General features: G+C 31.6%; 2 protein-coding genes across 3 annotated transcripts; both read left to right on the top strand.

Moving 5' to 3' along the window:
• The first annotated feature begins 245 nt into the window (after positions 1–245).
• On the top strand, positions 246–13,130 carry pAbp (poly(A) binding protein). Of its 2 annotated transcripts, none has more exons than XM_075312663.1 (4): positions 246–264; positions 2,181–2,531; positions 9,441–10,940; positions 11,015–13,130. In XM_075312663.1, exons 2-4 carry the CDS (start codon positions 2,366–2,368, stop codon positions 11,272–11,274), a joined length of 1,926 nt encoding a protein of 641 aa, XP_075168778.1. In that variant the 5' UTR covers positions 246–264; positions 2,181–2,365; the 3' UTR covers positions 11,275–13,130. The 2 variants fall into 2 exon arrangements, with proteins under 2 accessions (XP_075168778.1, XP_075168777.1); XM_075312662.1 differs by lacking the exon at positions 246–264 and adding an exon at positions 1,465–1,663.
• Positions 13,131–15,164: 2,034 nt separating this feature from the next.
• Positions 15,165–18,967, top strand: LOC142240909 (ankyrin repeat domain-containing protein 13C). Its single transcript, XM_075312661.1, has 2 exons — positions 15,165–17,130; positions 18,580–18,967. Exon 1 carries the CDS (start codon positions 15,288–15,290, stop codon positions 16,908–16,910), a length of 1,623 nt encoding a protein of 540 aa, XP_075168776.1. The 5' UTR covers positions 15,165–15,287; the 3' UTR covers positions 16,911–17,130; positions 18,580–18,967.
• The last annotated feature ends 4,906 nt before the right edge of the window (positions 18,968–23,873 follow it).

Below are 23,873 nucleotides of genomic sequence, written 5' to 3'. Positions count from 1 at the left end.
TATTTTTCAATCATTTTTATGTTGTGTTCGTGAAAAAATTTGGTCTCTATGTAAAAAAAAGAATAAAACCCACATCCCGCGAATAATTTTTTATAGTTTGAAAATATAAATATTTTGAGTCATTATTTGGAGTATTGTCTTTTAATTGGCGATTTGGGGGCTTTCATAAAACCTCATCTGAAGGCGAATGTTGGCGATAAGAACATTAGAACAAGACCCTGTATAATTTATTCCAATCTTGGAAAGAAAAATTACCACTTTTCGGTAAGTATTATTTAATGTCTTTAAATTCATGTCCAAGGTGCATTAAAAATTCCATTTGAAAATGTTCCGACAGTTGGTGATGTAGGTTAGGTTAAGGCACACCTTAGGTTAGGTTTGGTGGCAGGCTCACTTAGACTATTCAGTCCATTGTGATACCACATTGGTGAACTTCTCTCTTATCACTGAGTGCTGCCCGATTCCATGTTAACCTCAATGACAAGGGACCTCCTTTTTATAGCCGAGTCCGAACGGTGTTCCACATTGCTGTGAAACCACTTAGAGAAGCTTTGAAACCCTCAGAAATGTCACCAGCATTACTGAGGTGGGATAATCCACCGCTGAAAAACTTTTTGGTGTTCGGTCGAAGCAGGAATCGAACCCACGACCTTGTGTATGCAAGGCGTGCATGCTAACCATTGCACCCTTAGTAGTTTTCTCGAATCCAACCTTAAAACAGGCCATCAACGATTTTCAAATCATTTATTTTTCAATTATTTTTCTATTGTGATTGTCAAAAAATTTGCTTTCTGTGTAAAAAAGAAAAACCACACACCCCGCATATAATTTGTAGTCTGAAAATATTTTTGATTGGAATTTCGATTTTTTGCATTTTATTTGGCCATTCGATTTCAAGAAGACCAATATTGGCTCCAAAAACATTTAATAAAAAACCCAGTAATTTTTTTTTTCAAATTTGGCTAATGCCTTTTGTTTCGTAAGTATTAATTACTACCGTTAAATTTATAGCATTCATAATATTAATTAGAGAAACCATCCCTATAACATTTAATTCGATTTGTCAAATAGGTATTTTCTAGATTCTAGAAAATTCTTAGACATAAAAATCTTCGATTTGGAAAGAAATGTCTAGTTTATAGAGATACAAGTTAACAACGGCATCCCTAATGAATCCGCTAATAAAAGGAAATTCTTGTTGCATGCAAATAATACAGTTTTTCCATCTACTTCTTATGGAAGCAAAATGGAAACATCTCTCAAGAAATTTCGGGTAGCAAAAATACCAATGCATTTCTATTGGCTAGCAGAAATTTCTTTAGAGTTGCGTTAAAAATACAATATCAAGTTTTTTTCGCGCTTTTGTTTCTGAAAGAAAGCGGCTACCCTTGGCAATACAATAATTTAACGCCGTTGCGAATGAACATGCAGCTTCGATGGCTAGACTTTCCTCGCCGTTATTCGTCCATTTGTCATTTGCCATTTGCTGTGGCAACATCTGAAAACGGGGGAAATCACACGTGGAGTTTTCGCTGTTTCGACGAAAATTTCACATAGTGAAATTATAAAATAAAAAAAAAACCAAAAAAAATATAAAAACTAAAAAACCAAAAACAAAAAAATTGTAAAAAGTAGCAACAAAAATCGAAAAAGTGTTAAAAACGTAAGTTGTTTAGCAGACGCAAAATATTGCGACATATTTTCTGTATAGAAGGAAAAACGTGGTGTGGTCCAGTCTGAAAAAATGAGTGAGAGTGAAAGGTATATGATGGTTAAATAGACAAAGTACGGTGAATGAAAAGAGATGGAAAATAAAATTGTATGTGAATGTGTTTGTGGGGAAATACAAATTGCCACTAAAAACTGCAGAACCAAAAAAAGGGAGAACCGTAATTTTGCAATAAATTGAACATTCCTTTGCATACTTTTTCGATATGGAGTTTTAAAAAGTAATACAATTTGCGTATTGTGTTAAATTCAGCCATATTTGTGTGATATGGTAAATTATTAGATTGCTGTCCCCGAGTGCATTGTGCGATGAGTAAATTAAAAACTCACTCATATTTTCTAGAGCAGATTACTCCAGAGTTGCCAAATTCAGAATTTTTATTGTATACAGTTATTTTTTTGTGAAATATAAATTATTGTGTTATTATCTCTTTTTTTATATATCTTTGCAGTTTCTTTTTGAGTTTTTCCTTTGTGTAGATTTTTCCATTCTTTTCTCCGGTTGCAACAAGAAAAGATCAATACCATTCAACAAACAAAAACTTGTGTGGATTTGTTTTGTATTTCAGATCGAGAAATACACGCAAAAAAAAATTAAACCGATTTTTTTTATTGATATCAAAAAGGCTGGTCCAAAATGGCTTCTCTATACGTGGGTGATTTGCATCAAGACATTAACGAGTCTGGACTTTTTGACAAGTTCTCCCTTGCTGGTCCTGTAATGTCTATTCGAGTATGCCGTGACATCATTACTCGCCGTTCATTGGGATATGCTTATGTTAATTTCCAACAACCAGCTGATGGTAAGTTATTTTCAACTCCCCGCGCCCCATCCCTCATTCTCCACACAAATAATCATATACGTAGCTATGTATGTTTTCTTTTTTAATTATAATATAATACTAGTATTGTTGGTATGTATTGCTATTGTTTGTAACCATTTTCATTTTGTATACAATTACAACTGCATTCCTTGTTTCCTTTATATCGTTCATGTATGAATCATTATTCAACCCAAGGTTCATATTAGTATAACAAACGAGTGGAAGTCTGTGTTACCATCATGAGCGCATTTCTATATAATATACACTACAAGTAAATAGTAGAAATATAATTAGTGCGACGTGGGCAAAATTCTTTGGTTTTTGCAAAAGCAAGCTACGATTACAAAATTGTAAAATGGGGAAGAACTTGCAAATGTGACTCAGATAAGATTGCGTGTGAAGTGATATTCTGGCTTACTCTTATTAGTTTATTAGCTATTTGTTTGATTTTCCATGACAAATATGTAGATTCTATTTACATCGACTTGGAGGTGTAATCCTGCCTAATACTAAAGATGGGTAATAAGTTTGAGTTTATCCGCTAATATTAAAAATAATATTGTATAAAAAAGACGGAATTACAAGTCATTATTATAAAAAATAATTAAATGACTTATGTTATTATTTATTAGATGTGGCCGGGATGTTGTTGTAGCCCTCTGGGGGTTAGCAACCCTTGGACAGGGTTGAAAACACTGTACCAGCCCCGGACCATAGACCCGACTGCAGTGACCAAATTCACCAGTTAAAACTCATGACCTTTCGTGTGCAAGACGAGCAGGCAGGCAAACCATTGCAGCATAGTGGCTCCCATGAGTTTATAAAGGGTGATTTGTTAAGAGCTTGATAACTTTTTTTTTTAAAAAAAACGCATAAAATTTGCAAAATCTCATCGGTTCTTTATTTGAAACGTTAGATTGGTCCATGACATTTACTTTTTGAAGATAATTTCATTTAAATGTTGACCGCGGCTGCGTCTTAGGTGGTCCATTCGGAAAGTCCAATTTTGGGCAACTTTTTCGAGCATTTCGGCCGGAATAGCCCGAATTTCTTCGGAAATGTTGTCTTCCAAAGCTGGAATAGTTGCTGGCTTATTTCTGTAGACTTTAGACTTGACGTAGCCCCACAAAAAATAGTCTAAAGGCGTCAAATCGCATGATCTTGGTGGCCAACTTACCGGTCCATTTCTTGAGATGAATTGTTCTCCGAAGTTTTCCCTCAAAATGGCCATAGAATCGCGAGCTGTGTGGCATGTAGCGCCATCTTGTTGAAACCACATGTCAACCAAGTTCAGTTCTTCCATTTTTGGCAACAAAAAGTTTGTTAGCATCGAACGATAGCGATCGCCATTCACCGTAACGTTGCGTCCAACAGCATCTTTGAAAAAATACGGTCCAATGATTCCACCAGCGTACAAACCACACCAAACAGTGCATTTTTCGGGATGCATGGGCAGTTCTTGAACGGCTTCTGGTTGCTCTTCACTCCAAATGCGGCAATTTTGCTTATTTACGTAGCCATTCAACCAGAAATGAGCCTCATCGCTGAACAAAATTTGTCGATAAAAAAGCGGATTTTCTGCCAACTTTTCTAGGGCCCATTCACTGAAAATTCGACGTTGTGGCAGATCGTAAGTCTATTCATGATGAAATGTCAAAGCATACTGAGCATCTTTCTCTTTGACACCATGTCTGAAATCCCACGTGATCTGTCAAATACTAATGCATGAAAATCCTAACCTCAAAAGAATCACCCTTTAGTAAGGATGTTAGATTGGGTAGACAAGTACCAAGATTTTGGGGCCAACTTAGATACATCACGATATTAAATTCAGTGTACTATTCAATTAGAATACCCATTATTTTTTTTCAATTTGTTCAAATTCTGGTACTTAGCTGCCAAACCAGCTGTGAAGACTTACTCAGATGTTGATTATTCACCTGTTTCAAGTGCATATGTATGTGCTCTGAATAAATTAGAATTATCAAATTTAGATCTGTGAAAGTGAAATTAGTCTTGTCGTAGTGTGTTTGAAGAATGGTATCTTATTCAGTGCTAAATGGTTTTATTTTGTAGACTACTCTAGCAAAAGAGTCCGTCGAGATTCCATTTCTCCCCGAATTTTCAATAACACCCTATAATCACATTTATTATTTCCAAAAAAAGTACAAGTTTCACTTATGCTATGAACGATTTGTGGGAAATACATTAACAATAATCGCGACCATTCAATATAATCGAAATGCATTGCTATGCATATAACCACTTTCTGTCCTATCAAAAATAAAATGATGAAACTACATTTCAACATATGTATGTTTATATTTTTTGCGTGAGCTCTTTGATTACATTTGTTTTTATGTGTTTCTGTTACTCGTTTTTCATGGCGAATCGTTTCCATTCCCAGCATGTTTTTATGTTATTCTTGAAAACTAAACTGGTTTCGCTTTTATTTGTATTTTGAATTGTATAGCCTCATCTAACGTGGCACATGTTGGTCCACTTTATTTTTGTATATTTTTCTATTAGCATTTTTGTTGTCTATACATGTATTATATTGATAATGACGCACAAAAAAAATGTATTTGATTATTTTTATTTATTTTTGTTCATCCCCCATTGTTGTTATGCACTGTAAAATTGTCATTTAATACGATTCCGAGCTATGTTACATTTTAATATTGAAATTATTTAGACACATTGAATTATCACTGTTGGGACAGACAAATCGAAACAACAAATGCAACATGGAGGGCTATATATATCTAAAACATTAACAAAAAATAAACTATATACAAAATTTTCATTAAAATTAAAATGTTTGGTACTATAAATCGATTTTGACCTTTATTTTTATATATATATTATTTATTTATATATATATATATATATTTTATATGTTCAATTTAATTATAAATATAGTTATCTGTTTTATTTTGTAAATAATAGGCATTTGCACAAAATTTTCCTACTTCCATTTCAATTCAAAGTCACGTCTTTTTTACTTGGCTGGAATAAATGAACTTAAATTTTGTTATTTATCCAAGGCCATTTAAAATAATTTAAACAATACGAGTTTACCAACTGATTTCTTTTGTTATCTCTAACCAAGTGTTCAGAAACGAAAACGTTATTGCGCATTTTTTAAGTCTGTTTTAATGTATTTTTGTTTTTATTGCTGTTGCCTCTCTTAATATTGTATTATTGAGTATATGCATTATTTTTTGTTGTTGGTTACTTTCACCATTTCTGTTTTTTTTTTAAGTAGAAATGTTTTCTCATCATTTGTTATTTTGGTGGTAGCAAAGACAGCAAACAACTTAAAACCAACCCAGAGGTCATTGACCAAATCCCAGCCATCACAATGTCGTACAAGTTTACTCTGATTATGAGTTACTCTTCCTATGAAAAGTGAACGTATTTTGAAGTCCGCACATATCTGCTCGTACTCTACTTATGTATGAGATAGGGAGTTGCTTTATTTTGATATTATCATATCTTTTGTTTTTTTGGTAGAAAGTTTTCTACGACCGTAGTTTTGAGACCAATGTGCAACATTCCTAAGCGTGTAACAATCAACACAAGCTAAGCGATATTTTTTGTCTTTACTTAAATTCAAGCAAACAATTTACAATTTTTATCGGAATTTAAAATGGAATAATTTATTTAAATATTTTTCACACTCCATATGGTATTAAAACGGAAATTATTTCAAGTCTTATTTTATGTATATATAAAAAGTTCACGGATCGTTTGGATTTCATTTCAATTTTAATCGGTTAAGATTCACAATTGTAAAATAAAAAAAATTATATTAATTTAATTTACCTTGGTTATAATATAAGAATATAGGAATATATAAGAAAATAACAGAAATAGAAAAGTTACATGTTTATGTATTATTATAATTTTGGAGCGATATATTTTCTTTTAAACAATCTTTAATTGGATGTATTCGATATCGTTTTCAATCCAATTATATTCTTTATTACAAAACAAAATTCAAAGGCTTTAGATATTTGTGCAACTTCTACCCATTGATCGGATGGATTCTACTCGAATTTCATTTGATTAAGATTCACAGCTTCAATATAAATTATTATCTTGACTTATCATGTTATATTTCACATTTCATGATATACCAGAAGTAGGAAAGATACATTTTACTTCGGTAAACCAAGCAATGTACAGGTTGATATATTGCGCCATTTCCATATATTAAGTTGGAATGTGATTCCATTTTAAATTCAGATATTTTCCATTTCGGTTTTGAAGGTTTGATATATTAGAGCAACTTCTACCCATTGATCGGTTGGATTTAACTTCCATTTCAATCGATTAAGATTCACAGTTGCAAGATAAATCATTATCTTGACTTACCATGTTATATTAAAATTTTCTATATATAACAGAAGTAGGAAAGATACATTTGACTTCGGGGAACCTAGAAATTGATGTATTGCATAATTTCTAATTATTAGCTTTGATTTTGTTTCCTTTTTAATCTGATGTTTTCCACTTGTATTTCGAAAGATTTGCTATATTAGCGCAACTTCTACCCATTGATCGGTTGGATTTTATTTCCATTTCAACCGATTAAGATTCACAGTTGCAAGATAAACCATTATCTTGACTTACCATGTTATACATCTCTTTTTTCGTGATATAACAGAAGTAGGAAAGATACATTTTATTTAGAGTACCTAACAATTATGGGATTGATGCTGTATTGTGTCATTTCTATCTATTAAAACTTTGAATTTTATTCTCACTTCAAATTCAAAAATGATACATTGTTTTATATAAAATGGAAGTAAGTATGGTTTATTTTTTTAATCATTAATATCAATTAAGGAATAGATATAAAGGATTGATATTTTAAAGCAACTTCTACCCATTGATCGGTTGAATTTTAATTCCATTTCAATCGATTAAGATTCATAGTTGCAAGATAAAGCATCTTGACTTACCATGTTATGTTAAAATTTTCTAGATATAACAGAAGTAGGAAAGATACATTTTACTGTATAAACCTGTCAATTTAGAGATTGATGTTTTACGCCATTTCTATATATTAGATTGGATTTTGTTTCAATTTTAAATTTCGAAATCTTGCATTTTGGCTTTAAAATATTTGATATATTAGAGCAACTTCTACCCATTGATCGTTTGAATTTTAATTCCATTTCAATCGATTAAGATTCACAGTTGCAAGATAAATAATTGTCTTGACTTACCGTGTTATATATCTCTTTTTCCTGATATAACAGAAGTAGGAAAGATACATTTGTCTTCGGGACAATTTAGAGATTGATGTATTTATTGCATGTACAAATCCTAATCATTCGGTATGATTTTGTGTCCTTTTCAAAATCCGATATTTTCCACTTTGGTTTTGAAAGATTTGATATATTAGCGCAACTTCTACCCATTGATCGGTTGGATTATACTTCCATTTCAACCAATTAAGATTCACAGTTGCAAGATAATAACAGAAGTAGGAAAGATACATTTTATTTAGAGAACCTAACGATTTAGGGATTGATGATGTATTGTGTCATGTCTATATGTTAAAACTTGCGATTTTGTTCTCACTTCAACGGATTGATATATTACAGCAACTTCTACCCATTGATCGGTTGGATTTTATTTCTATTTCAATTGATTAAGATTCACAGTTGCAAGAAAAATCATTATCTTGACTTACCATGTTATATTAAAATTTTCTAGATATAACAGAAGTAGGAAAGATATATGTTACTATATAAACCTATCAATTTAGAGATTGATGTGTTTCACAATTTTCATATATTATGTTGGATTTTGTTCGAAATCTTGCATTTTGGTTTTGAATTATTTGATATATTAGAGCAACTTCTACCCATTGATCGGTTGGATTTTAATTCCATTTCAACCGATTAAGATTCACAGTTGCAAGATAAATCATTATCTTGACTTACCATGTTATATTAAAATTTTCTAGACATAACAGAAGTAGGAAAGATATATGTTACTATATAAACCTATCTATTTAGAGATTGATGTGTTTCGCAATTTTCATATATTAGTTTGGATTTTGTTCCCATTTTAAATTCCGAAATCTTGCATTTTGGTTTTGAATTATTTGATATATTAGAGCAACTTCTACCCATTGATCGGTTGGATTTTAATTCAATTTCAACCGATTAAGATTCACCGTTGCAAGATAAATCATTATCTTGACTTACCATGTTATATAAACAATTTTTTCTATATGTAACAGAAGTAGGAAAGATACATTTTACTTTGTAATGATATTAACGTAGAAATTAATGTATTGCATTATTTATATATATTAAAAAGTTGGAGTTTGTTACCATTTTAAATTCGGATATTTTTCATTTTGATTTTCAAAGGTTTGTGATATTCGTGCAACTTCTACCCATTGATCGGTTGGATTTCAATTCCATTTCAACCGATTAAGATTCACAGTTGCAAGATAAATTGTTATCTTGACTTACCATGTTATATTAAAATTTTCTAGATATATCAGAAGTAGGAAAGATACATTTTGCTTATTTGAAAGATTATTTATGGGTTTTACGTGCTGGTCTAGTATGTAAATGTTCAAGTTCTAGTATTTTATTATTATAGCTTTTAGTTTATAACAGAAAAATATTTCAAAGATTTGCGGAACATGTAGCCATAGATCTGTTGGTTTTGTTTTTTTTTTTTTTTTCATTTTTCATAGTTGCAAGACAAAATCATTGCCTAGACATACCAATATTCGTAAATACTTTTCTATGATCAGTGTTATTATGTTTAAATATTTTACTAATAAACTTCTTTTCAAATGTTGTAAATTATGGTCTTCATATTTATCGTAATTTTTATCATTTGCACTTTTAGCCGAACGTGCCCTAGATACCATGAATTTTGATTTGATTCGTAACAAACCAATTCGTATTATGTGGTCTCAACGCGATCCCTCATTGCGCCGCTCCGGTATTGGTAATGTTTTCATTAAGAACTTGGACAAGACCATTGACAACAAAGCCATTTACGATACATTTTCGGCCTTTGGCAATATATTGAGTTGTAAAGTTGCCACCGATGATAAGGGTGTCTCTAAGGGTTATGGATTTGTACATTTCGAGACAGAAGAAGCTGCCAACAGTGCTATTGAAAAAGTCAATGGTATGTTGTTGAATGGTAAAAAAGTCTATGTTGGCAAATTTATTCCACGCAAAGAACGTGAGAAGGAACTTGGCGAAAAGGCAAAACTCTTCACCAACGTATATGTCAAGAACTTCACCGACGACATTGATGATGAAAAGCTTAAGGAAATGTTTGAACCTTATGGCAAAATTACCAGCTACAAAGTTATGACCAAAGATGATGGCAAAAGCAAATGCTTTGGTTTTGTGGCCTTTGAGACAACAGAAGCAGCTGAGGCGGCTGTCGAAGCTCTTAATGGCAAGGAAACAAGTGAAGGCAAGACCCTTTATGTAGCTCGTGCTCAAAAGAAGGCTGAACGACAACAAGAACTCAAACGCAAGTTTGAAGAATTGAAGAAGAAACGCCAAGAGTCGGTGTTTGGTGTCAATTTGTATGTAAAGAATTTGGATGACTCCATTGATGATGAACGTCTCCGCAAGGAGTTCTCATTATTCGGCACCATCACATCGGCTAAGGTTATGACCGATGAAGAAGGCCGTTCAAAGGGTTTTGGTTTCGTGTGTTTCGTTGCTCCCAACGAGGCTACATGCGCTGTTACAGAATTGAATGGTCGTGTCATTGGCTCCAAGCCCTTGTACGTTGCCTTGGCTCAGCGCAAGGAAGTTCGTAAAGCTCATTTGGCCACACAATATATGCGCCATATGGGTGGCATGCGCATGCAGACTCTTGGACAAATGTTCCAGCCTGCCGCCGCAGGTGGTTACCTCGTTCCTACCATGGCGCCAGGACAACGCTTCTTCGGTCCACAAATGCCAACAGCAATGCGTAATACACCTCGTTGGGCTGGTCAAGTGCCTCGTCCCGTTGGCAGTGCCCAAGGCGTGGCTCAAGCTGCTCCCGCTGCTGGTGGCTTCCAAAATCCAGCTATGGCTGGCGCTGGCGGTGCCCAATACCGTCCACAAAATGCTGCTGCCGCTGCTCGTGGTCAACAACAAGGTGTTCAAGGAGCTCATGCAGGCGCTGGAAATTCAATGCGCAACAGTAGTGCCCGTGCTATCACTGGTCAACAAACTATTCCAGCAACTGCAAATATGCCGATGGCTGGCGCTCCAATTCCAGCTGGAGGTCAACAACGTGCTGCCAACTACAAATACAATACAAATGTACGCAATCCAGCCGTACAACAAGTACCAGCACAACCCAAGGTTCAACAGATGCACCAAAAGGGCGGTAAGTGTATGGCAAAATCTTGAAAATGTTAGACATCACCCTGACAATGTATTATTTAAATTTCTCTATTCCAGGTCAAGACAAACTTTTGGCATCTATGTTGGCCAATGCTACTCCCCAAGAGCAAAAGCAACTTTTGGGCGAACGTTTGTATCCAATGATCGAACGTATGCATCAAAGTATGGCTGGTAAAATCACAGGCATGTTGCTGGAAATTGAGAATTCTGAACTCTTGCACATGATTGAAGATGTTGATGCCCTTAAGGCTAAGGTTGAAGAAGCTGTTGCTGTTTTGCAAGTTCACAATGTCCGTGAAACTGTACAAACCAACTAAACAAAGGAAAAACTTACGAGAAACCAAAAAAATAATAACACAAAAAGAAAATTTGAAAAGTTTAGTAGCAAAGATAAACAACTCGAACACAAACAAAGAAAAGAAAGGCTCAGCAAAATTTTAACATTTTCCCTATGGATTGACACTCTTGTTTCTTTTTTTTTTTTAACAACACCACCCTAAACATTTCATAACGCATTTTCTCGATTTATCTCTGAACAAATATTCAAAATCCATCATTTACGTTTTCGATTTTTTCTAGTTTCATGTAAAATCTACGCAATTCAAGAAAACAAGATTTCTTATTTTTTCATCACAAATCAAGAGGAATTACCGAGAACTATTTGAAGAACCACTTCCTTATTTGTAGACCATGGATTTGAATAAAATCTCCGTGGTGATTGGCTTTTCATATTCAGGCCTGCCTACATGCGCGTCATATGTATATGTTCTACTTTTTTTTTCATAATTTGTTATATAATCGTAATATTTTATCCCAAATTTTTTTTATAATTTTTCTTAATTTTCTTGAATAAAATTTTTAATTTGTCACTAGTAGCTGCAAACTTATTTGCTGAGTTTGATTGGACTCCCCCCAGAAAAATAAAAAAAAAACTGAATAACATTTTCTTTTATATCAACACTTGAAAATTCAAAATAAACAAAACAAAAATAAAAAATGCAAAAAAATTGAAAAAATTAAAAACTTAAAAACTTAAAAATTGAAAACTGAGTAATGAAAATGCATAAAAAATATTGAAAAATCCAACAATTAAACCTAAAAACCACAACACAAGGAGAAAATAAAGAAAAACGATTTTTTGCTACTTCAAACAAAGAAATGATAAAAAATTCAATCTAAAAAAAAAACTTAAAAATCCAAAAAAATCGTAAAATGTAATTAAAAACTCTGAAAAAAGTAACAACCAAAAGGTTAAAATATATTTAAAAAATACATTTTTGAAGAAAATCCAAATAAAAATCGCAAAAAAATTTGCAAAAATTATTTAAAACACAAAAAAACAAACACCTTTTACGGAAAAAATACAAAAGAATGCAACTAAATTAAAAATAACATATAAAAATTAACTGCTGCTTATAAAATGGATGACGCCCTTTATGCAAAATTCGTCCCATATATTTGTCTACACCTTGGCAGTGTTTTTCTTTTGTTGAATCAATTCTATTTTCCAAAAATACAAAAATATGATGTTTTGTTTTTACCACATGCGAAATGTTTTTCACACTTTGCGGTGGCATCAATTTCTATTCTTTATATGGTAAACCCATCTGTAGAAAGGAAACTTGTGGAACATCTTATTAAAAAACATCAAGGAAAATGGTTAAACGATTTGGAATTTTATGTTTTTCATTAGAACAACGTTACTTTATCACCTACACAGTCTCACATAAATTTACGTACCCTTGAGGTTTTTACCTTATAACTAAACATGTTTCTTGTTGTTGTTTATAATCCAGACTAAAAAAATCTTCTTGAAAATTGACAAATACTTTGTTTTTCAAATTAATTTACAAAATCTGAAGCATATATATGCATATTTTATTATATTTTATTAATTAAAGAAAATACAATTTCTTAAACCGTATGTAAACTTGTGTAAGACTGTGTATATCCCGATTATATTATCCACCAACAATGATATATGAATTAATATTTTATTTTTATGTTTACTCCTCTTTTTTTAAATACATATTTTACATACACACATCTTATATAATCTTTAAAATATCTGAAATATTTATATATATAAAACAAAACTTTGAAATCCATATTTGAGCAAAAAATAATTTTTTTTTTAATAAAAAGATATATGTAAAATTCCACTTCGGCAAAACTTATGTTTCATTTCTTTAAAGCCAAATTAATGCATTCCCATTAAGACAAAAGGTAAGATAGGGCAGGAAAATAATTGGTGTAGTTTGTTGTTGGAATTGTTACGTCATGGATTGGCTCTATTCGACCGCCTCAAGGTTTTTTAACAAATTCTTAAATTTCTCGTAGCGAACTAAAGGCAAGAACATTAAAGAACTTAATATCGACAATTCATCCGTCTGAAATGAAGTAAACTAATTTAAGTTATTTTTAGTGAACGCAATTACAATGGTTATTGAAACTATCCCTTTTATAAATGATCGAACACTGTAAATCGAAAGAATTTTGTTTTCAATATATGGATCCTCTTTAATGAGGCGAATTGAAGATAGCATACATACGAGGCTCGGGTAATCGGCTAAATTTTAGCCGGTCTCAGTCGATGTACCAGCTCAGGGTTGACAAAGTTGACACTATTGTGCTTTTTTTTTTATACATTTCGACCATTTGGTACTTTTTCATCACAATTACCCTATATATAGAGTTATTCTGCCCTAAATGTGAACGTTTCTCAGATATCAACTCAACTCTTAAAAATTATAAATTGCGGACATTGAAATAAACATATTCCAAAAAGAGGATATTTTAGTTTTTATTACAGGATCTCATATTGTCTGTGCATATATACACATGGTGTCTTTAGCAATAATGCTTAGAGCCGGCCCCTGAGCCGGTTGCCACAGTTGGTTGAATTCTACAAAAAATGGTACATTTTTTACTGTTTTATTGATTGTGAGAATTCTTGATTTTTGAAGGTTTTGCAAAGAGGCACTTCTTCATAAATTTTCTATTTAAAATAATAATAATAATAAATAGAAATCAAATTTTGATAAAATCTATGGAAATAAAATTTTGACAAAATTGTCTATAGAAATAAACTTGTACAAAATTTTCACAGAAATAAAATTTGTACAAAATTTTCTATAGAAAGGAAATTTAAAAAAAAAATTCTATGGAAATAAAATTTCCTACAGATATAAATTTTTGACAAAATTTTCTACAAAAATAAAATTTTCTATAGAAATAAATTGTTGAGAAAATTTTCTATAGAAATAAAATGTTAACAAAATTTTCTATAGAAATAAAATTTTGACAACATTTTCTACAGAAATAATATTTGGAGAAAATTTTCTATAGAAATAAAATTTTGACAAAATTTTCTCAGGAAATAAAATTTTGACAAAGTTTTCTATAGAAATAAAATTTTCCATAGAAATAAAATTTTGACAAAATTTTCTATAGAAAAAAATTTTTGACAAAATTTTCTATAGAAATAAAATTTTGACAAAATTTTCTATAGAAATCGAATGTTGACAAAATTTTGTATGGAAATAAAATTTTGACAAAATTTTCTATAGAAATAGAAATTTGATTTTCAAAAAATAAGATTTTTTTTAGAAAATCTAAAAAACAAAGATGTCCAAATCGGTCTAGATGTTATTATAATTTTAGCACTTTTTTGCTTCGAAAAGTACATTTTTTATACATTTTCACTACTTTTTCGTCAACATCATTTATCATCCCCGTATCAGCTCCTACCCAATAAATACAAACGGTTGAAAAATGCTAATTTTCGACAATTTTCATATCATTTTTTCAAATGATTTGCGTAAAATCGCGTTCTCAACAAAAAACAGATATTACTCTCAACATTGGAATTCAACGCATTAGCAAAGATTTCTAAACAGTAATCCTTAAATCGAAATCTATCGCCGCTCAATAAGTTCACAAATAGTTTTCGATGTGAGACAAAATAATAATGATAGTTTTAAACATATTTTTAATCATTTCTACATCGAGGATTTTGACAGTATACTGTCTCATCTTATTACCATAAGTGTGAACGCCCCATTATACAAATGAACATATTTTTATAATGTTGCCAATAGTTCTTTTTAAGTCTTGGTAATTTTTTTGTGAATTATTTGTTAAGAAAAGGGGTAATTCTTTAGATTTTCATAGGAATTTTTGAAGAGAAGTTATTAGGCTATACTGGCCATTGGATCTATTTAGAAGAAGAAGAAAAAGAAAAATAAAAGAAAGGAAGGAATAAGAAATTAAATGTTGGTCTAGTGTTCTAGTAAAAAGTAAATTATCTATAAAATATTCGTGTAGCGCAATGAAACTTTCCAAGGCTTCAAAACTCTCTAAAAAGAACAAAACACTGTGCATTAATGGTGACGATAGCGTACTAAAGGCGACAACAGATGAAAAACAACAAAATTCTGGGAATGTCATACAATTTCCCAAAGAAGAAGATACCGAGGACGAAGATGAGAGTGACCAGTTTCATTCAGCACCCACTACACCTACAAAATCGTCCTACTGTTCATTAAAAGATTTTTGTACGCAAGAAGCAAAAGAGCCCAAACAGGAGGCTACCACCAGTGAAGAAGATATACAGTTACCTTTGCATAAATGCATATTTTTAAATGACCATGAGACTTTAAAAAGGCTCTTGGAGAAAAGAACCGAAAATATAACACTTAAAGATAAACATGGTAATACACCTTTGCACTTGGCTTGTATGTTGGGGCGCAAAAAATGCATTAAATTGTTGTTGGATTATGATGCCACAGTCAAAGTGAAGAACAATGAGGGTTGGACGGTATTGGCCGAAGCGATATCATATGGTGATAGGGATACTATCGGTATGTTGTTATTAAAGCTACGACAGCAGTCCAGAGCGCATTTGGAGTCAAGACGTGCATCCATGATAAAGGGTTTGAAGCAAATTCAAGACTTCTATATGGAACTCAAATGGGATTTTACTTCTTGGGTGCCGTTAGTGTCTAGAATGTTGCCATCCGATGTTTGCCGTATTCACAAATGTGGTACTTCATTGAGATTGGACACAACTTTGGTGGACTTCAATGATATGCGTTGGGAACGTGGTGATATATCTTTTATATTTCGTGGCGACCATCCCATACATCATTCCATTACGGTGCTGGACAACGAATTCAAGTGCTACCAACGCATTCATTATGAAGATTCCGATATTGACGATGAGGTAGATATACTGATGTCAAGTGATATCTTGGCTGCCCACATGTCCACCAAGAGTATACAATTTGCTCGGGCCCAATCCGGTTGGATATTCCGAGAGGATAGAAAAGAGGTTGTTGGGGGACAATATCAATCTGAATTGTATTCGGTGCAGGGTTTAGTATTGAAGCAGAGGAAACGTCGTGAACACTTAACCCAAGATGACATTCAGAAAAATAAAACAATGTTAGCCACAATGTCCCAAGGTCGACGCTCTAGTCTCTCGAACAGTAATAGCAATTCTACGGACGCATCGACAAATGGATGTAGTCATACAGAAATTACCAGGCGCTCCTCCTTACCACCACCCCCAAAGCCATCCATATCATGGGAACAATATATAAATGCGGAGACTGGCAAATGTCCACTTTTGGGTCGTACACCCATTCATAAACAATCAAATAAATCCCTTAAGGCCACTGTTGCAATGTGCAAAAACTTCCCCCTATCCGTTGATATGTTGTTAAACATTCTCGAGGTTATAGCTCCGTTCAAGCACATCAATAAATTGCGTGAATTTGTCACCCTAAAGCTGCCACCAGGATTTCCCGTAAAAGTTGAAATACCAGTTTTACATACGGTTAGCGCCAAAATCACATTTCAAAAGTTTGAATTTCGTGATAATATATCACCGACTCTCTTTGAAATTCCCGAAAATTATGTGGAGGATTCCCGACGGTTTCCCGACTTATGACAAGGAGGCGAACAACAACAACAACAGCAGCAACAGGCCGAAGGGGCCGATGTAAACCGTAATAAACATTAGAGAGAATATAAAGACAATCTTCAGGAAAAATGTAGCACCAGAGAGCGCTAAATCAAGAGGGAATCATATTTATATACAAAAACAACAACAAAACAATCCTTCAAGATTTAAACAGGGATTTCTTTAATATCAAAGACAAATGAAACAAGTAAGTTCAAATGGACATACATATAAGAGAATTTTATAGTTTTTTTACAAGGCTTCGAATTCCGAAAAATTGAGTTTAATTGTTTTTTTTTTAAGATAATCTATAAAGATGCTTTATATCAATATTTATTTTTGTGGTTGGTTCATCTTTTGTATCTTTCTTTATGTATCTTACACTATGTGATTAAGGCTTAAAAAGCTTAAATGGTATAAAAATGGTACTATTAAAATAACGGCCCTAGAAACTATTTTAAGGCACTTTCCATGACCGTCTGTCCATCTATCTAGCGTTACCGTTAAAAATTTCTACAAAGTGGCACATATAGTGTCATTCGCAATAAATGGCGAAAAATATGAATTAAATCGATCCATATAATTTTGTTTCCAAACAATTTTCAAATCATTTATTTCAAAGTAAAATTAATTATCTTTTTATCTCCATAATTTTGAAAATCGCTCCGTGAAACTTAGATTTCAGACGAGTAAAAAATTTTCTTCTCAGTACACTTGTCCACTGGAAAATAATATAAAAAATAGGGCGATGTATTATTTGTTAAGATCATATTCTTGGTTATAGGGATTAACATTTACAGAAAATCATTAGAAAAAAAAAGGAATTTAATAAAAAGCGGACAACATGTCAAAAGTGTCACAAAAAATACAAAAAGTGTGACATTTAGTGGCCCAAAAGTCCCATTGCGTGAAAAATGCCCAATTTGTCACTAAAGTGGCACAGAGGTAACACTGTTTCCTTCTCTTCGTTTAAAAATGTTTTAACTAAGTATTCGAATTTGTATGCGTTCGTAAACATAGCAACATAGCTGTTTTTTTTTGCATTGGAGTGGATTAAGGATTTGTGATTAATTATAATGATAAATTTTAAAAGAAAGTTCATATTTCCTTTCTATGTCCTCCTAGTCTGAAAATAATTTTTAATTTCAAATGGTAACTTACTAGATATCCCATACATTCATAAAACTAAATAGAAATGTATACAAATTTTTTAGATAACATTACGTAAATATTAATGATTAATACTTATATAGAGTTGCTAAATCATTTATTATATGACGTCTATTAATGAATAACTCATTTTCGTAAAATTTGATGTTGATAGATTATTATTATATTGATTCACATATTAACGCTCGTGGTATAGAGCAGAGTATTAAAAATTGAGTTTAAAGAGCCCATTTTGAGTAAAATATCTTGTGGAGAGTTGCACTTGGTTAAACCATATATTTTTATTTGCTTATATCAAATACATTTGGGAAACAAATCTATTTGTAGAATTATGTTTAAACGATATAAGAGACTACATAATACTATGAACACATATTAGTGATGAGCATACAATAAATTGACGTTATTTGCCATTATTACATATATATTTGATAAGATTACTCAATTGATTTATTTATATCGTATATATTTTTTGATATCTTTTCAGCATTAACAACAACAAAAACAATTTGAAGCATTTTTCGTAAATAGTTTGTATTTTATAAAAACAAAATGAAAACAATAATTGTATGTGACATATTATTATCTCACAATCTTTTTATAAGCAACTATACTATCACTGTCCTCAATTTAATTCTTAATCACCATCAGCAACATTAAGAAAGAAGAAAAAACACATTTCATTTCAACAAAGTACTCACAAAAATTATCATATAAAAAATGTATTTTATTCATACCATCGTAAATTATTTCATTTCATTTTTATTTGCTCAATTTTGTAATTTGAAGCAGTGTGTCATTATTTGATTATATGATATATCCTTATATTTATTAATAATTGTTTTATAAATAAGTCACAAAAAGTTATTCCTAAATTTGTTTAATATTTTTCTTAAAATAAGAAAATATGAATATGCAAATTATTATCAATACTTAGAATATATACTTATTTCAACACGTATACTATATCAATGATTTACATCAAACCTACATCTAGAAACATACTTAGTTCCTTTTGAGTTTTTGTTTTATATATATATATATATATATATATATATATATATATATATATATATATATATATATATATATATATATATATATATATATATATATATATATATATATATATATATATATATATATATATATATATATATATATATATATATATATATATATATATATATATATATATATATATATATATATATATATATATATATATATATATATATATATATAGAAAAACTATAGTACAGAAACATATCGATATCTTTTTATGCTAGTAATCCCAATAGCCGTTAGCAGGAACGTAGGCACCTGGACATTTTTTTCGCACCCATAGAAAAATGTCTTGGCTAACTAGACGGACGGAAAACTTGCCCATAAAAACAAACAGAAACCGCTTTCGATTCTCTATGAATTAGCAAAATTGTCTGTTTGTCTAGAACAGATAATTTTCGTTGCCTCAGATCGGGGAAAAATATCTTAGATATATAATTTGCAAGCCAATGACCACAAAATGTCGTAGTCATTGGCTTGCAATTGGCTTGAACATTTTTTTTCGCACCCATACAAAAATGTCTTGGCTAACTAGATGGACGGAAAACTTGCTTACAAAGACAAATAGAAACCGCTTTCGATTCTCTATGAATTAGCAGAATTGTCTGTTTGTCTAGAAGAGATAATTTTCGTTGCCTCAGATCGGGGAAAAATATCTTAGATATATAATTTGCAAGCCAATGACTACGAAATGTCGTTTTTTGTGGATCAAGTAAAAAATTAGATTTTAATTGGACACATTGCAATATTTTTTATGAGATTAAGTATTTCATATTTTTCCAAAGAACAGTATTTTTGTTTTTATTGAGAAAGGTGAGGTTTTTATCCATTTATTTTCTATAGGCTCTCTATTTTAACTTAATTCTGACTATAAAAGTTTTGTTTTTATTGGCTAGCTTTGATTGTACACAATATGTTAATCAAACCAAAGACAACCTTTTGCAAAAGATAAATGTTCGTTCAAGTCAGCTTTAGAAATGAAAAAAAAACGAATGGCGTTAATATAAAATATGTGTTGCTCTAAAAACCTTAATAGAATAATTTCTTTAATATATTCTCTATTCTATGTCGATTTAGTGATGTAGGTTTCTCTGTTAGTCCATCTGTTGGTTTATGTATTTTTGTATTCAATTACAGCTCCGTCCGCTCGTCCATTGGCTCTTACTTTGACTTAAAGGCGCTCCCTATTGATTTTTATATAGCTGTCATATTTATTCATCTTCGATTTGGTCCTAGTTCACGTATTTATTAACCGATTTTGAACACCGGAATTTTTTGTAAGTCTCGTAAAACTTGTCAAATATCAACCAAATCATTTCACAATTAGAAATATGACTGATTTGGGAAAATATGTTAAAAATATCATAAATATTCTAATTGAGTTGATATTTTGCTGAAAGGTGTGCCGATTTTTTTCTAAATAGGTTGAGAATCATTATTAAACCCAGTCGACATTGAGTAAAAATCGATTTAAATTTAATTGTGCTCAAGGCAAGAAGTTGCGTCAACTTCACAACGTTCTAGGCCCATCGCCATGATCTTTAGCAACAAAAAATGTTCTTTAGGTTGCTACAATAAATCCTCTCTACACTTGCACCATCGCAGAGGACTACAATTACTTGCTATATATGTCGAATTTCGCTGAAATCAGTTCAGACATAAATATTGGTGTTATAGCAAACTATTGAACGATTTTGAATTGGAATGACTATGTGGGTCTACAAAAATTTGATGAAATGATTAGGTCCAATGCAAACATCTGCTCCATCTTCAATGGAGATACAACAAAACTTTGCCCTAAATTTTAGCCCTGCAAATTCAATGTATATGTTACAAAGCAAAAATATCATTGTGTAGTAAAATGTTTAAGTTTTTGTTTAACATAAGTATAGCGAACTCAAATCTTTCGTTCACAAAAAAAAAATAAATAAGGAAACAAAAAAAAAAAAAAACAATATATAATTTAGAAATCAGCCCCCATTATTGTTATTGTGCTGCTGCGTATACGTGTATTAACTGTGTAATATGTACATAAACATATTAACATATATGCAAATGACATTTTCATGAAGACTTATTTTTCTAATGCCAGTTTTATATTTTCATAATTGTTTCTAATTCACTTCACTTTAAGCTGTGATTTTAAATTTAATTATAATATACATAATATGTTTCTTGCTTTTCGATTCTCAGAATTAGAGGAAGTTAAATTCCAAATGAAAATGCCAATAAATCCCTACATACGATACTACGCTGCCATATTATTTTTTTAAATAAACTCTTATATATTATACATATAAAAGAAAATCATTATTTTCCTCAATTAATCTTTTTTGTTTGTAATTATTATTTGTTCTGTATTATGTAAGTTTTATTCTAGCTTAATTCAAATTATCACAATAAATTATTTAATCAAAGAAATATCAAATGTTTTAAATGTTTACTATAAACTAAAACTTAATTAACACGAATGAAAATGCTTGTATTTAAACCAAGGAGGATAATAAAATATATGTTTTCACAAAACAAAAAAGAAAAAATAAATAAAAAGTCAACCAAACAACAGATTTTTAGTTTTCATTTTTGATTCTGTGTGGATAATACATGTGATAAATTAAATTATGATGTACGACGCTTAAATATGTGTACATGATGACCTTATTTGTCCGAGTTTTTTTTTTAAGTAATCAATCGAAAAATGTTATGAAGTCGAATTGTTCGTAATTCGAATGACCAGTTTTATTTTAAGATGGTACTGTCTTCGGTTTGCGATCCGAAAAGCTGTTTTTCCCATGGTTACTTTTTTGAATCAACAGAACGAAAAAAATAGTTTGCCAATGGAAATGAGATTTTTTTTTTAAGAAAAAAATTTATTTCCCCCCAAAGGCCCCAGTTCGAGGGTGTTTGTTTTTCTTAAATTCGTAATGTCCCACATCAAATATAAAAGTCGCTACTATATGTTCGGTTTGCTCAGCGAAAATCAAATTAGTCTACCCCCATTATAATAAAGGGTGATTCTTTTGAGGTTAGGATTTTCATGCATTAGTATTTGACAGATCACGTGGGATTTCAGACATGGTGTCAAAGAGAAAGATGCTCAGTATGCTTTGACATTTCATCATGAATAGCCGAACGATCTGCCACAACGTCGAATTTTCAGTGAATGGGCCCTAGAAAAGTTGGCAGAAAATCCGCTTTTTTATCGACAAATTTTGTTCAGCGATGAGGCTCATTTCTGGTTGAATGGCTACGTAAATAAGCAAAATTGCCGCATTTGGAGTGAAGAGCAACCAGAAGCCGTTCAAGAACTGCCCATGCATCCCGAAAAATGCACTGTTTGGTGTGGTTTGTACGCTGGTGGAATCATTGGACCGTATTTTTTCAAAGATGCTGTTGGACGCAACGTTACGGTGAATGGCGATCGCTATCGTTCGATGCTAACAAACTTTTTGTTGCCAAAAATGGAAGAACTGAACTTGGTTGACATGTGGTTTCAACAAGATGGCGCTACATGCCACACAGCTCGCGATTCTATGGCCATTTTGAGGGAAAACTTCGGAGAACAATTCATCTCAAGAAATGGACCGGTAAGTTGGCCACCAAGATCATGCGATTTGACGCCTTTAGACTATTTTTTGTGGGGCTACGTCAAGTCTAAAGTCTACAGAAATAAGCCAGCAACTATTCCAGCTTTGGAAGACAACATTTCCGAAGAAATTCGGGCTATTCCGGCCGAAATGCTCGAAAAAGTTGCCCAAAATTGGACTTTCCGAATGGACCACCTAAGACGCAGCCGCGGTCAACATTTAAATGAAATTATCTTCAAAAAGTAAATGTCATGGACCAATCTAACGTTTCAAATAAAGAACCGATGAGATTTTGCAAATTTTATGCGTTTTTTTTTTTTTTTTTAAAGTTATCAAGCTCTTAACAAATCACCCTTTATTTTTGAGGGTTTGCAAAGATTTTCTAACTGGTTTCACAGTCATACTTCATTCAAATTCTACTATAAAAAGGAGTTTACTTATCATTGACATAAATATAAAATCACAGAATTTGTTAACTGTATCTGTGCAAACTGCAACCAAGCTTCTTTGACATCGCTCGCATTACCAGAAGGTATTTGTTTATTCAATATCACACCTAATGAAGAATTTATCATTCGACGCTTGCAATTAATTAATTAAATGGAAAATTCCGTTAAAATACTTTTTGAACAATTCAATACATTGAGTCGCCCTGTTTTGTCGTTAATTATCGCCTTTGACACCGAAAACGTTTTAACGTAAGAACTACTCATTTACGGTTGCTTTATCATTGCTCATACTACTAACCTCCAGATGTCGCTGGAGGTTAGTAGCAGCCATACGGTTTTAAAATGATATGTATCGAAACATATAACATTTTTAATTATCAAACAATGATTACCACAATTTTAAATTAAACTATAGTGCGTGAAAATTTATTTAGTATTTGCTTTTTCAATAAATTACAGGAATCTACTATTTTTGAGAAATCATTGATACATATGATTTGCAAATACGTCAGAGAGAATAAAAACACAAGAAAACGAAACTGTGAAGCGAAACTGCGTCAGTAGGTGACAGTCATGAGGAAAATTTCTCTAATATCATGCAGTTTTTGTACTTCTATCAAATATAATACAGTTTACGTCGGCGTCACCCAGTTCAGTTCTCTGTCGACCCTACGAAACGT

Source organism: Haematobia irritans, chromosome 5 (genome assembly GCF_050003625.1).
Source record: "Haematobia irritans isolate KBUSLIRL chromosome 5, ASM5000362v1, whole genome shotgun sequence".
Classification (NCBI taxonomy): domain Eukaryota; kingdom Metazoa; phylum Arthropoda; class Insecta; order Diptera; family Muscidae; genus Haematobia; species Haematobia irritans.
Note: the sequence above shows the minus strand (reverse complement) of the source record. Positions and strands in the feature narration are given on the sequence as shown.

Bases quoted from the DNA above. Each gene is read 5' to 3' on its own strand.
- pAbp (XM_075312663.1), top strand. From the start codon at position 2,366: ATGGCTTCTCTATACGTGGGTGATTTGCATCAAGACATTAACGAGTCT. The intron at 2,532-9,440 runs GTAAGTTATTTT...TTGCACTTTTAG, and splicing joins TTTCCAACAACCAGCTGATG to CCGAACGTGCCCTAGATACC. The intron at 10,941-11,014 runs GTAAGTGTATGG...TCTCTATTCCAG, and splicing joins ACAGATGCACCAAAAGGGCG to GTCAAGACAAACTTTTGGCA.
- LOC142240909 (XM_075312661.1), top strand. From the start codon at position 15,288: ATGAAACTTTCCAAGGCTTCAAAACTCTCTAAAAAGAACAAAACACTG.